This window comes from Danio rerio, chromosome 7 (assembly GCF_052040795.2).
Source record: "Danio rerio strain M-AB ecotype USA chromosome 7, GRCz13ab, whole genome shotgun sequence".
NCBI lineage: Eukaryota > Metazoa > Chordata > Actinopteri > Cypriniformes > Danionidae > Danio > Danio rerio.
In genome coordinates this window covers 12370001-12384627 of record NC_141027.1, presented here as the reverse complement: position 1 = coordinate 12384627, position 14627 = coordinate 12370001, and the positions used below count along the sequence as shown (strand labels likewise).

General features: G+C 34.2%; 1 protein-coding gene across 1 annotated transcript in view; it reads left to right on the top strand.

Moving 5' to 3' along the window:
- The window catches only part of adamtsl3 (ADAMTS like 3), a 403073-nt gene extending 394007 nt beyond the window's left edge, over positions 1 to 9066 (top strand). The window contains exons 29-31 of the mRNA XM_087260149.1: positions 3961 to 4064; positions 4168 to 4382; positions 7978 to 9066. Coding sequence (XP_087116275.1) covers positions 3961 to 4064; positions 4168 to 4382; positions 7978 to 8096 — 438 coding nt within the window. The 3' untranslated portion in view covers positions 8097 to 9066. The remainder of the gene's footprint in view (positions 1 to 3960; positions 4065 to 4167; positions 4383 to 7977) is intronic.
- Positions 9067 to 14627: the final 5561 nt, after the last annotated feature.

The window sequence follows — 14627 nt, the reverse complement described above, 5'->3', positions numbered from 1 at the left end:
GATCTCCCGCTGGATCTAATCTCACTATATTTGTTAAACGTGATATGTAATTCATCTTGTTGTCTATATCTAACAACATATTCCTGACTTTGGTCTTTTGAATCTACTACTTGTTCTCGGGTAACGTGTTTTTGCTGAGTGCAAAGATCAATTAATAATTAATCTAACCACATACATTCTGCATATTGAGTAATCGCTTGCCTTTATCTCCTATAATGTATGAACTTATTGTACATTATACTTTTATAATGGCCATTATTGATTATTAAAACTGATATTCAGCAAAAGAGAGGGGATGTTTTGTAATTTCAATGAAAATAAAAGGAGGCAGTGATGTTATAGGCTCCGTTTTGTTATGAATACGCATACGGTGAAGATGTATATGCAACACAACGCTTCAACATTTCTGCTTTCTGTTAAGTTGTTAATATTAAAATGAAAATAGCAGTTCCTTCATGTTTTCATTTTATTGTTAGGAGAGTGAAACAATGTAGCCAGGGTGATGTGAATAAGGTTATAAAGTACACTGTTCCTTTTGAAGATTTAACCGATATGTTCTCGGCAGTCTGTTTTCCATATCAAACTTGCGAAGTCTGAACTTACAGGGAGAGGAAGCAGAACTTTAACTGTGTGTAGGCTTCTTAATATTGAGAAAAAGCTCCAATCAGAGAGGTGAATATCGACAGCCCCGCCTCCGTTTTCAGATGTCTCTGTTTTCCCCCATTCACACTGAGACGAAGCAGCAGCATTTTTGGATGAAAACGGCCTCTTCATCGTTTCCAAAACGCTCAGTTTTCGGCGCTTGAAAACTCTGGCGTAGTGTGGACGGATGACGTAACCGTAGCAAAAAATTATGCATTTTCAAGCTAAAACGCATTAGTGTAAATGGGGCCTTAGTGAGTTTTAGGTGTGAAACCTTTGCTCTGGGTGAAGCATCTGGACAAGATTTTATCAAAGCCGAAAACCAGATCAACATACACAAGTAAAATTGTAAAATATTACAGTTAAATTGAGACCATTTTACCAATCACACAGAGACATTTAAAATGATACCAAACATGAATATAGAGCTACAAGATGCACCGAATTAAAAACTTGGACATTTTGCGTGGAAACGTGAGTGATCTGCTCTGGTGGAGAAGGTAAAGTGAAGGTCAGGAAGAGGGGCTCAGGGTGATTTCAATTGAACAGCTGGTTTCCTGATCTTCTTCTTAGATCAGAAAGGTGAGTTTTGGTGACTGAAAATTCTCGTGGTCTCGTCTCGTAGAATTTTCACAACAGTTCTCAGGGTTAGATATTATAACCTTACAGCACCAAGTCGACGAAACCCAAACTGTGTTGTTGCCTCACATTTAAGGCTGATTTATACTTCTGCGTCAAACGCCGGCGTATGCTACGGTGCTGACGCATAGCCCTTCGACGTGGCTTTTGGCGTCGCTGACGTGCACCTCTCAAAAAATGTAACTACACGTTTCAACGACGCGTAGCGTAAGCTCTGTGATTGGTCGGCTTGGTAGCGCTGACGAGTCTGGGCGGGACCGAGAGCCGCGTGAATGGTGCAAGCCTGATAGAGCCATTGTTTACAAGTGATGAGTCTGGTGAAGGAGCTCCGGATGGAAAGTTTTGTTTTGTGTTAACTCCTAGTTAAAGTTGTTGCAGGTCCGCCGGTTCCTGCCTCTAAATGAGCGAGTTTGAGCCACTTGTACATCCCGGAAGTGTTCAACAAAAGCAAAACAGCAGCGAAGAAACTCAGAGGAACATTTACACCTCACTGCCAACTAGCGTTTCGGAAGTGTTAATGCAGAACAACAGAGACAGCGTGCAGAAGTATAAATGCACAGCTACGCGCGTTGCATGCGCCGTGGGTTACGCCAGTCACTTGACGCAGAAGTATTAACCAGGCTTTACTCACTTCTGGACAAAAAAGCTGATCGTGAACACACCAAACGGACAGCAGTCGACTGAAACTAGAGTGTGTGTTTTGCGCCTGCATGGAAGGACACAGGGCAGTGTCTTTTTTCTCGTTCACAATGGGTGACCAAAACCTCCAATGTGTGCATGCAAAGCATGAACAAAACTGTATTTAGCACCATTATCACAGTAGCTGTCACTCACCATGAAGAGATTCGCTCCTGAAAAAAAATGTCTGGCAGTCTAATAATCCATATAATTTGCAATTATTTGAGAAATGTAGGGAAAATATTGCTATAAAATATAGTGGTCCTTCTTGACTTGAGCTGTTTACTTGCTATGTTACTTCACTACATCACACTCGCGCTACGATTCATTGATAGATAACCAGTCAGATAGCCAAACCAACTAGTCTGACTGACATAGACTGCTACTCAACTCTATCCCTATCAACACACCAATTTCAGATGCAACCCAAGACTCCTAAACTTGTGTTTGTGTGAGGGGTGAAAATAAAGTCTAGCTAATCAGTCCCTGATGAGTTACCAGCTGTGTGTGTATGTGATCAAAGGTAAACAGGAACTGGTGTGCGTGAGGTGCATGATGTTATGTTATTTGTAGTCCAGTTCAGTGATGCATCTGTAGTTTTCTGTAGTGATTGTAACACTTTAAGATGAGCAAAACTTAAAAAAATGTGTGTCATTATTTTGGTGGTCAATAATACATAAATGTGTGGATATTAAATAGCCCTATTACAACATTAATTACATTGTTGTAATTAAAAAACTTTGCAATAGTTATATGCAAACACATATAGTGATGATGACATCTCCAAAACATGTCAGGTGGACATATCTAAACTTGTTTTTATTTAAGCAAATATAAATATGCCTATATTAAATACAACTAATAATAATAACATTACACAAATGCAAAGTGTCATAAATAAATAGACTACCATAAAGCTTGATTCCAAACCCCCCGATGTGAAGAAGGCATGGAGGTAGTGGTTTTTATATTTATATAGAAAATAATTATTTTTGTGCCATTTTAATCCTTTATATTTTTCATATGTAAAGATATTTTGGTGCCTCAACACTACTCCTTTTTAGACCAGCACGCTCATACACAAAGTGGCGCAAATAGATTTGCTCTTTAAACAATGTGGTGCAAAACATGAAAATGAAACCTGCGCTTGAATGAAATATTTACATATATATTACATATATATTGAATGAAAGCCCTCATTTGATTTTTAAGAGAGCATTTTTCATGAAATTTGTCACAGTATTTCCTATAATATTTTTTTCTTCTGGAGAAAGTCTTATTTGATTTATTTTGGCTAGAATAAAAGCAGTTTTCAATTTTTTCGAAACCATTTAAGATCAATATTATTATCCCCCTTAGGGGTCAATTACTACAAACATGCCAGGCAACGACTGAATCAGCTGCATATTGTGCAAGAATATTGCTGTTGATATTGTTATAATTTTGATATTTAATAATATTGTGCTATTCAAAATTTAAGTCATAAAGCTCTGCATAACTCAAAAGAGCAACCACTGGTCTCTCCTCCATCTTTCAAAGTCTTCTTGACGCTACTAACGTAGCACGCTTTTTCCGCTTAGAGTTGACTTTTTCTCAACTGCGAGGTAAAACGCGAGGCCTACAGGGTGCATAAGCAGTGTGTGAAACGCTCACGTCCGTTAGTTAAGCCTCTCAATACAAAAAGCACATTCGATGTGGTCGTCCCCAATATTTTTTGACTGTCTAAAAACAAACCCCTGTTATACAATGACTTGCCTAATTACCCTAACTTGCCTAATTACCCAGTCAAGCCTTTAAATGTCACTTTAAGCTGAATGTTAGCATCTTGATAAATATCTAGTCAGTCAAATATTATTTACTGTCAGGTAAAATAAATCTGTTATTAAAACTATTATGTTTAGAAATGGGGGGTGGGGGGATGGGGGGTAAAAAGGGGGGCTAATAATTCACTTCAAATATATACTGTCATGCTATGTTGTTAATCATTTTGATGTCCGTTAGTGTGCAGGTCGGTGTCTGGGTCCAGCGATGGCCACACAGACCAGAACAGTATCATGCAGACTCTTCAGCAACTCCACATCCAAAACATGCGACCCGAAAGAAAGGTGCCATTCTTGTACTGCTAAACATTTCTTCTTCTTCTTCTTCTTCTTCTTCTTCTTCTTCAACGCAGCACTATTTTAACGTGTGCTATCTACTGCTGTCCAGGCCGTCAGCGGTGAGGAACTGCTCCTCGGAGATGTGTGATGTACACTGGAAAGTCTTCCCCTGGAGGACGTGCACTGTGGCCTGCGGCAGTGGCTTCCAGTCCCGCAGAGTGGAGTGTGTCCATCGCCAGAACAAGAAAACTCTACCAGACCAGCACTGCGCCTGGCAACGGCGACCGGTTACCTGGCAACACTGCAACATCACTTCCTGTGGCAGTAGGTCTCTCTGTTTGACTTAGAAACCCATTGCTATAAAGATGTTTGCACTTGTTCGACACCGTCATATTTTATTTGGGAACACTAATAATAATAATAATAATAATAATAATAACATTTATAATAATAATATTATTATTATTAATAATAATAACATTATTATTATTATTATTATTATTATTATTATTATTATTATTATTATTGTTGTTATTAATATTAATAATAATAGTAATAACAATGTAAATATTTATTATAATAATAATAATGGCTGCACAGTGGCGCAGTGTGTAGCACGTTCACCTCACAGCAAGAAGGACGCTGGATTGAGCCTCGGCTGGGTCAGTTGGCGTTTCTGTGTGGAGTTTGCATGTTCACGTGGGTTTCCTCCAGTCCAAAGACATGTGCTATTTTAGAGTGTGTGTTGATGTTTCCCAGTGATGGGTTGCGGCTGGAAGGGCATCCGCTGCGTAAAACATATGCTGGATAAGTTGGCGGTTCATTTCGCTGTGGCAACCCCTGATAATTAAAGGGACTAAGCCGAAAAGAAAATGAATTAATAATACTAATATTAGTAATAATAATCACCTATAAATTAGCTTTTTTTAAATAAAATTTTTTATTATTTATTTACATTATTAATGATCAGCATCATAAAAAACACCACAAAACTAACAAGAAATATGTGTTGGTGTTTTACATAGCTGCCATTGCTGTTAAGCAACAAAGAATGTTTTATTGTAATTTATTTATTTTATTTTCTGTTTAATTAATTTTTTTTTTTTTTTTTTTTTGCCCTCCTCACTTTTATCCGGCTTTCATTCCCTTTTTTATCAGGGGTCGCAACATTTTAATTTAACAATTTAATTTAATTTAATTTAATTTAATTTAATTGCAAAGTAATAATAATAATAATAATAATAATAATAATAATAATAATATTCATTCATTTTCTTGTCGGCGTAGTCCCTTTATTAATCCAAGGTCGCCACAGCGAAATGAACCACTAACTTATCCAGCACGTTTTTTTTACGCAGCGGATGCCCTTCCAGCCGCAACCCATCTCTGGGAAACATCCACACACACATGCACTCATACACTACGGACAATTTAGTCTACCCAGTTCACCTGTACCGCATGTCTTCGGACTTTGGGGGAAACCAAAGCACCCGGAGGAAACCCACACAATCGCAGGAAGAACATGCAAACTCCACACAGAAATGCCAACTGAGCAGAGGTTCGAACCAGCGGCTTTCTAGCTGTGAGGCAGCACTATCTACTGCGCCACTGCATCACCCATAATAATAATAATATTATTATATTTATATATAATATTTATATATAATAATATTATTATTATTAATAATACATTAATAATATTAATAATTAATATTAATAATAATATTATTATTAATTTATTATTATTATTATTATTATTATTATTATTATTATAAAAAAAAACATTATAAAGATTATTATAAAGATGTCTACCCTCCTTCACCACTAGTATGTTTTATTAGGGAAAATATTACAGACTTGAGGGTGGAATTATATTGGCTTGCTCTGTCACTCTGCAAAACCTGCTGTTTGTTCATGTTTTTACAAGTTATCACAGCGTCCCGGGTGGAAACTCGCTCTTGTTCCTGGGATTTTTATTTTTTTTTAAAGCTCGGTCTATTCAGAAATCCAAACATCTGCTTTTTGTTCTTCGCTCTTCTGCGGTCAGATTTAATGAAATGTCATTTTTGTGTCACCTAACGTGTTTCTGGGTGCAGAAATATTTAATAAAATAACACCTATAAATGAGTTTTTATTGTTTTTAGAGTGTGAAGCCGCGGTCAAGTTAGACTTAGAGCGGGAAGTGTTTCTTCTCATTGCACAGTGAAGAGGAAATGATGTCACACTCTAATGATTGTCTTTTTAATAAATGCTGGAAACACGTTATTTCAAAAGTAAAAATAAAGCAGAAGTCCCAAAACGCATTGCAATAACCTTTCGGTCCAATATTCAAGTTGACATCTTAGGCAAAAGGATTATTTATTTTATATAATTTTATTTATTTTTTTAATTATTATTATTCTTTTTTTTTTAATTGGCAGGGTATACAGTATGTAACCTGAATGAGAAAACAAAACATTGATATAATAATCACAAATAATAATATTTATAGTTTAATTATTATTATTTGTATTATTATTATTAGTATAGTGGTAATACAACTTTTGATAACAATAACAATAATAATTTATGCATCAACACCACTACCTCTACTACTACTAATTATTATTTTTTTTTTTTTATTGTTGTTGTTATTTTTAGTGGTAAAATAATTGTTGATGATGATGATGATGATGATGATAACAGCAGCAATGATATTATTATTCTAATAATAATAATAATAATAATAATAATAATAATACTCTTACTAATAATAATACATATTAATAATAATGGTAGTAGTAGTGTTATTGATGTTACTATTATTGTTATTATTTTATTATAATTATTAGTATTATTATTTCCATTATTAATAATATTTTCATCAATAATTGTAATAATAATAATAATAATAATTATTATTATTATTATTATTAGTAGTAGTAGTAGTAGTATTTTACTAGTGCTATTTTTGATTATCATAACAGTATTTATAATAATAATAATAATAATAATAAAAATAGCAATAATTAAAAAAAATAATAATTATTATTAGTAGTAGTAGTAGTATTAGTGGTAGAAGTAGTATCGTTATTGTTGTATCTATTATTATTGTTGTTATTATTATTATACATAATTATTATTATTTTTAGTATTAATTGTATTATTATTAATATGATCATTATTTATAATAATAATTATTGTTTTAATTTAATTATACTTATTGTTTTTATTAATTGTATTATCATTTTATTATTATAATAATCATAACAATATTTATTATTAATATTATTATTCACTATTGATAATAATAAAAAAATATAATTAGTGGTGGTAGTAGCAATGTTGATGATGCACTTATTATTGTTATTATTAATTGTATTAATAATATTAATATACTAGTAATAATATTTTTTGGATTAAAATAACAATGCTTTATTTTTGTATTTGTTGGTATTATTATCAATAATAATATGAATATGAATAATATACAAGTGATAACAATTGTTGTGATTATTGTAACAATGTATTCTGGTTGTTGTTGGTATTATCAAAAATAATAATACCGTAACTACTACTATTATAATAACAAACAACACAAAAGACTCATTAACAAGTTACAAACATTTGCAAACCAGCTCCATAACTACTATTGGTTTTCGCCTTTTGTCTATATTCGTTTTTGTTCATTAGTTATTTTATCCACACACTGGAAACATCCATTCGGCACAGTTACCAGCAAGTGAATTTCCCCATCTCAAAGAAAATGCAAGTAACAAATTAAGTTAAACATCCTTAACTTACTGTTTTTCTTAATCCTTACATCTGTGTTCTTCAATTTTCCATTGATTATGTCTAGTTTAGTCTATGTTCCAGTATATTTAGATTTGCAGTTAATATACCAATCTAATTATCCGTTGTGTTGTGTGTCTTTCTGTAGGCGAGTGTAAAGACAGAACGCACTACTGTCCTGCGGTCAAGCGTTTAAAGCTCTGCTCAGTGGATCTGTATCGCCAACGCTGCTGTCAGACCTGTTTACAGGACACCGCCGCCACCTAGAGCCCACCAGAGGAAGTGCAACCAGAGCCACAGACAGCACTGATTAACGTACAAAGAATTGCTGAAATGATGAAAACCCTGGAGTGTATAGACTATTCTGGAGGATTATTACACTTCACTGGATTCCACAATCAGAGGAAAAAGAACAGCCCAAAGAGAAAATCTCTTCTCAATTTATTTTGAGGTAATTTAAGAGACGTGCGTTTTTGATTTCTCTGTGGATATGAGAGGAACATGTTATTGGACCATTCGCCTTTGTGAAGGAAATGTGGTGTGTAAATGCACTGATACTAACAATATCAGTAGTACACAGATTTTGGAGTATAATGAGAGATGTTTTCCGATGTTTTTAATCCTACTTTAAAGTCAACATGAAACGCTGCCGAAGCCCGTTTAAATCTCTAATCTGAGCACTTGAGAATGGAACAGGATATTTGATGAAGAAAATACATTTTAATAGGACTCTATGGCTATAACGGTATATACGCTTTTAAGTAGGTACTTTATTTAATCATTTTGTCACAAGTATACTGATTAAAAAAAAAAAAAGATTTATTGAATTTACTCAAATTTAATGTACCAAATATAAACAATTGACTAAATATTACTAATATAATTTGCTTGCAAAAATTAATATTAGCTGAATTTGAACAAACAAATTAAATTTAGTAATGTTCAGCTTCATTTGTTTACATGCGGCCCATATCAATAGTTTACAATCACCTACTTTAAAAATGAGTAAATTCATTGAATCATTTGTTAAGTGTAATAAATCATGCCTCTTTTGATACTCATAGGGTGTTTCTCAATCAGCACCCTAGCTTCATAGGTCGATCATTAGTAGCCTGTCTATTGAAATTCAGCACTGGGAAGGTCAGTGATGAACTTGGTTCACTACACTTTACACTTAATATGTTATTTTTTGGTGCTTGTTAAACTACTTATTTAAACTACTTATTTAAAATGAGCTGAATCAACACAATTTTTATTTTTGAGATTTTTACCTTTTGTATTTTTTGCAACAACTTAGTTGTTTTATGTTCAATCCACTTAAATTTGTAAAAAAAAAGGTTAGTTAACTTAATTTATTTGTGTTGAAACAACATATAATAATAATAATAATAATAATAATAATAATAATAACTAATTTTATTTGTAAATAGTGCCTTTCTAGACACCCAAGCTCACCTTACAATGAGCATCAACAGCCATAGGAGAACACCTTACAATGAGCATCAACAGCCATAGGAGAACACATTAAAACAGTTAATAAAACATTGCCAAACAAGCATTTTAAACGCATGTACACTCTCAGAAATAAAGGTATGTGAGCTGTCACTGGGGTGGTACCTTTTGCAAAAGGTACAAATTTGTACCTAAAATGTCCATATTAATACCTCAAGGGTACATACGTTTACATACACTGTATAAAAAGGCACATAACTATTTAAACAAAAGTCAGATGTTAATGTGACTAAAGGTAAGTTAGAATTAACACATTTGTTTCTGTTTTTTTTAATAACACAATAATGAGAGAGATATTTTGAGAAATTGTTATAACTTTTCTTGAAAGTCAAGTTTACATACAAAAAGATTATCATACCTCTGAAAAAGCTCAGTTGATGATGTCAAGGTTTTGGAAGCTTCTGATTGGCTAATTAACAACATTTGAGTTAATTGGAGGCACAACAGTAGAATAGTATTTAAGGAAAACCTCAAACACACGGCTTCCTTGTGTGACAACATGGGAAAATCAACAAGCCAGAATCAAGAAAAAAGCCAGAAAACAATTTGCTAAATTACACTGGGAAAAAGAGTTATTTTTGGAGACATGTCCTGTGCTCTGATGGAACTAAGATTGAACTGTTTGGCCATAATGACCAGTGTTACATATGGCGGACAAAGGGGAAAGCTTGCAAGCCTAGGAACACCATCCCAACTGTGAAGTATGGGGGCAGTATCATGTTGGGGGGCTGTTTTGCTTCAGAAGGAACTGGTCCACTTCACAGCATAGATGGCATCATGAAGAAAGAACCCACAAATGGGTCTTCCGAAAAGACCATGACCCTAAGCATAATGCCAAATTAGTTAAAAATTGCTTTAAGGACAACAGAATGAATGTTTTGGGGTGGCCATCACAAAGCCCTGAACTCAATCCTATAGAAAATTTACAAGCAGAGTTGAAAAAGCTTGTGCGAGCAAGACAGCCAACAAATCTCACTCACACCAATTCTGTCAGGAGGAAGGGGCCCAAATTCCTTCAAACTGTTGTGAGAAGCTTGTGGAGGGATACCCAAAAAATCTGACCAAAGTTATACAGTTTAAAAGCAAAACTAAAAAATACCAAGGAAATGTATGTAAACTTTTGACTGTCTAGAAATTAATAAAATTATTAATGCATTTTTTTGGCATTTAGCAAATGTAAATGAATTAGGTAATCCTAACAGACCTAAAATAGTAAACGTTTAGTATGATTTACCATCAGACTTTTTTTGAAAATGGTTATGTTCCTTTATTTAGCGTATGTAAGCTTCTGGTTTCAACGGTATTGGTACCTAAAAAGTACAAAGCGTTCCTTTTGAAATTTTTGGGGACCAATATATACTTTTGAGGTACCAATATGGACCCTTTAAGTACAAATGTGTACCTTTTGAAAAGTTATCACCCCAGTGATAGCTCACGTACCTTTATTTCTGAGAGTCGCAGGTACAAACACATCATGGATATAAAATAACATAATAAAAAAGTAGTCAAAAGAAAGCCTGCTTAAAAAGATGGGTCTTGAAACACAATATGAAGGAATTGTGTGAAACCCAGTATTTTGTACCGTTTAGGACACATTATAATCTGTAAAAAATGGTGGGGTCCATACTATCGGGTTGTTTTGGGACAACTTAAAGCAATTAGGTTAACATAATTTTTTTTTTTTTTTTAAGTTTAAGTTGACGAATATAAAACAATTAAGTGGTCCCCCCAAAAACTCAAGAAGTGGGCTGTTCCAGCTCATTTTAAATAAGTAGTTTAAACAAACAGCAAACTTAGTTTTTTATGTGTACATCATCAAAACTGGAATTGATAAACAAATATTTATATTCATCTATTAGATTTAATACATTTTTAGAAGTACATTATAGCTAAATAATTTGATTATTTGATTTTTAGGAACATTTCAACTATTGAACAATTATAAATGTTTGCTAGATGGTTCCTAGTTATGTTCATTATAAAAAGAACAGATTCTTTTCAGAAAAACATAGCTTGTTTGTCATTACGTTTGCTGATTTGGGTCACGCAATTCATATTTCATGCTTTCAGTTTTTCAGTTTCTGTTGGCCAATTTATGTCAACATCTGCCCCTCTTCTGTGTGGTGTCCCCCAGGGCTCTATTCTGGGTCCAATGCTCTTCAACTTATATATGCTTCTTCTTGGTAATATTATAAGGAAACATAACATCTTTTCATTTTTATGCAGATGACTCTCAGCTGTATGTTCCTTTAAAATCTCAGAACTCCCTGCAGTCTCTAATTAATTGTCTTGAGGATATTAAATGTTGGATGGCAAAAAACTTCCTTCAACTTAATAATGACAAAACTGAAGTTATTCTCTTCGGCCCCTCAAAAACAAGAATGTTGTATATTGGGGGCTTGGGAAGTCTTGCACCGTATGTTAAATCGCAAGTAAAAAATCTAGGTGTTATCTTTAATTCTGAGCTTTGTCTAGAAAAACAAATTAGCTCAGTGGTTAAGAATAGTTATTATCAGCTGAGGATCATCTCCAGACTCAAATCCATTCTTTCCTTTCAAGATCTGGAAAAGGTCATACATGCTTTTATCACGTCTCGCCTAGACTATTGCAATTCTCTATATGTTGGTCTCCCCCAATCCTCATTGGCACGGTTGCAGTTGGTTCAAAATGCGGCAGCTAGACTTTTAACAGGCACCAAAAAACATGCTCATATCTCACCAGTTTTAGCATCCCTTCATTGGCTTCCTGTTAATTTTAGAATTCAGTTCAAGATTTTACTTATTGTTTTTAAAGCACTGAATGGGCAAGCACCTTCTTATATATCAGAGCTTATTAACTTACAGTCAACTCCTCGGTCTCTTAGGTCCTCAAATAAAATTTTACTTCAAGTTCCTCGGTCACGACTTAAACTGAAAGGGGATAGAGCCTTTGCAGTCGCTGCTCCTCGTTTGTGGAACCAGCTACCACCGGATATTACAAGTTCTTCTTCTCTCTCTATTTTTAAGTCCAGACTTAAGACACATTTTTATTCTATTGCATTTCCAGGCTTTTAATTTTTATTGTGGTTGTTGCTGTAATACTTTTATTCCTATTATTACTTTTATTGTTATCTTTTACTCTTTTAGAGTGTGTGCTATGGTTTTGTTCAGCACTTTGGTCAGTGCCAAACTAAAGTAAATGTGCTTTATAAATAAACTTTACTTACTTACTTACTTACTTCTGAACGTTCGTTAAAGGTCCAGCGAAATTAAAATAAATTTAAAAATTAGATGTTAGTTTCAATCTGGTAGTTTAAAGGGTAATTATTAGCTCCAAAACCATGACAAAATTAGCGTTTAGAAAATATAAAACTGCTATAAACATCCAAAGCTGGAAGTTTGTCACTTCCGCCTAAATTGATCACTGCTTTTATTACCTAATACTGCACTTTCTCATCAAAGCTTGACCAATCAAATGCTTTCTAGTATCTGACATGCCCCGCCCCCTTCAGAGCACTTTTTATTTTTATACGCTTCAGCTCAACCCCTCGAAACTATTTTTAAAGGGGAGTAGTTACTCTATGTCCCACCCTCTTTGTGGTTCAGTTAAGATCATGTCAAACATTGAACAGAAAAATGCACATTTCAAAGCACTTCATGGGACCGTTAGGGGCGCATAGTGCATATCGAAGAAGTTTCATGGTGCATTGTGGGACTTTTCAGGACACAAATGTTTCAGTGCACTGAAAGAATGTTGCGATTGAGACAGCACTTAAAATGGCTGATGCCTTGATCAGTGCACTGACTACTGAACGCTCAAAACATACATATTTGTACCCAAAGAGTCCTCAGTAGTACATCAAAGGTGCATATTAGTGCCCAGATGTACCTAAAAAGTACCTCTGAGGTACCATTATGGACCCTTTAAGTACAAATATGTACCTTTTGAAAAGGTACTGCCCCAGTGACAGCTCCTGTACCTTTACTTCTGAAAGAGAACAAGGGGGCTGATTGAGACGCACCCATGTTTTTGGGGGCAAAATAGTAGGGAAGCATGCAATTTCAGATGCATCAAATTGTTAAGACTTGATTGGATGGTAAATGGAGACAGGTGGTCAGAGGGGTGGAGTTAAAGAGGTAAGATGGGTTTGTAATGTAGGCCGAAAAGGACTTTTTTTTTTAGATGGGAAACAACCCAGTGATCAACTCAACATCAAAAAGCATTAAAAAAAACACTAAAGATGCTAATTAATTTAATGTCAATTGACTACCCTGATTTCAAAATGACATAAAGTGGACATCTAACATTGGTGTCAAAAAACACGTAAAAAAAAATTATTTACAAACTTTTTCTTGTAGAATAATATAATATAATAAAATATATACATTTATTGAGTTGATAATCCAGATCAAATAGATCAACGTGTGGATGTCAAATGGACGTCAAGACAATTGTTTTAGTGTGTTTTTTGACATTGTTTTGACATTAAGTTGGGAAGTTATATGGAAGTAATATTTTTTATTCTGCCATGAAAAAAATGAAAAAATAAGTGAAAAGTTTTGCCACACAAGTCTTACTTTTTAAGTTCATATCCCATAGTATACAGTGGGGGAAATAAGTATTAAACATGTCGCCATTTTTCTCAGAAAACATATTTCTAAAGGTGCTGTTGACTTGAAACTTTCACCAGATGTTGGTCACAACCAAGGAAATCCATATATGCAAAGAAAACAAACATAATTAGTTAACAAATGAAGTTATGTGTAATGGAATAAAATGACACAGGGAAAACGTATTGAACACATGAAGAAAGGGAGATGTAGAAAGGCAGTGAAAGCCCAGACAGCAGCTGAAATCTCTCAGTAGTTATTCGGCAATCCTCTGCCCTTACTCATTGTAAATTATTATCAGCTGCTTCAGTCAAACATCTACATTAGCAGGATGATAAAGATGAAACCAGGGTGGACATTTCAGCAAGACAATGATACAAAACACAGCCAAGGAAACTCTCAAACGCTTCAAAGAAAAGAAAATCAAGATGTAGAATGGCCCAGCCAATCACCTGACTTTAATCCAATAGAAAACACAAATTAAAGATCAGATTTGATAAACGAGACCCACAGAATCATCAAGATTTTGACACACTGTTGGTGTCTCTGAAAAACTCACACCTGAGCAATTCATGTGACTTCATTCTCCATTTGAGAGGCGTCTTTACGCTGTCATCACCAAAAAAGCCTTTATATAGAGTATTAAATAGTTTTCGGTAGTTCAGCACTTACTTCTTGTGTTGAAAACTAATTTTTC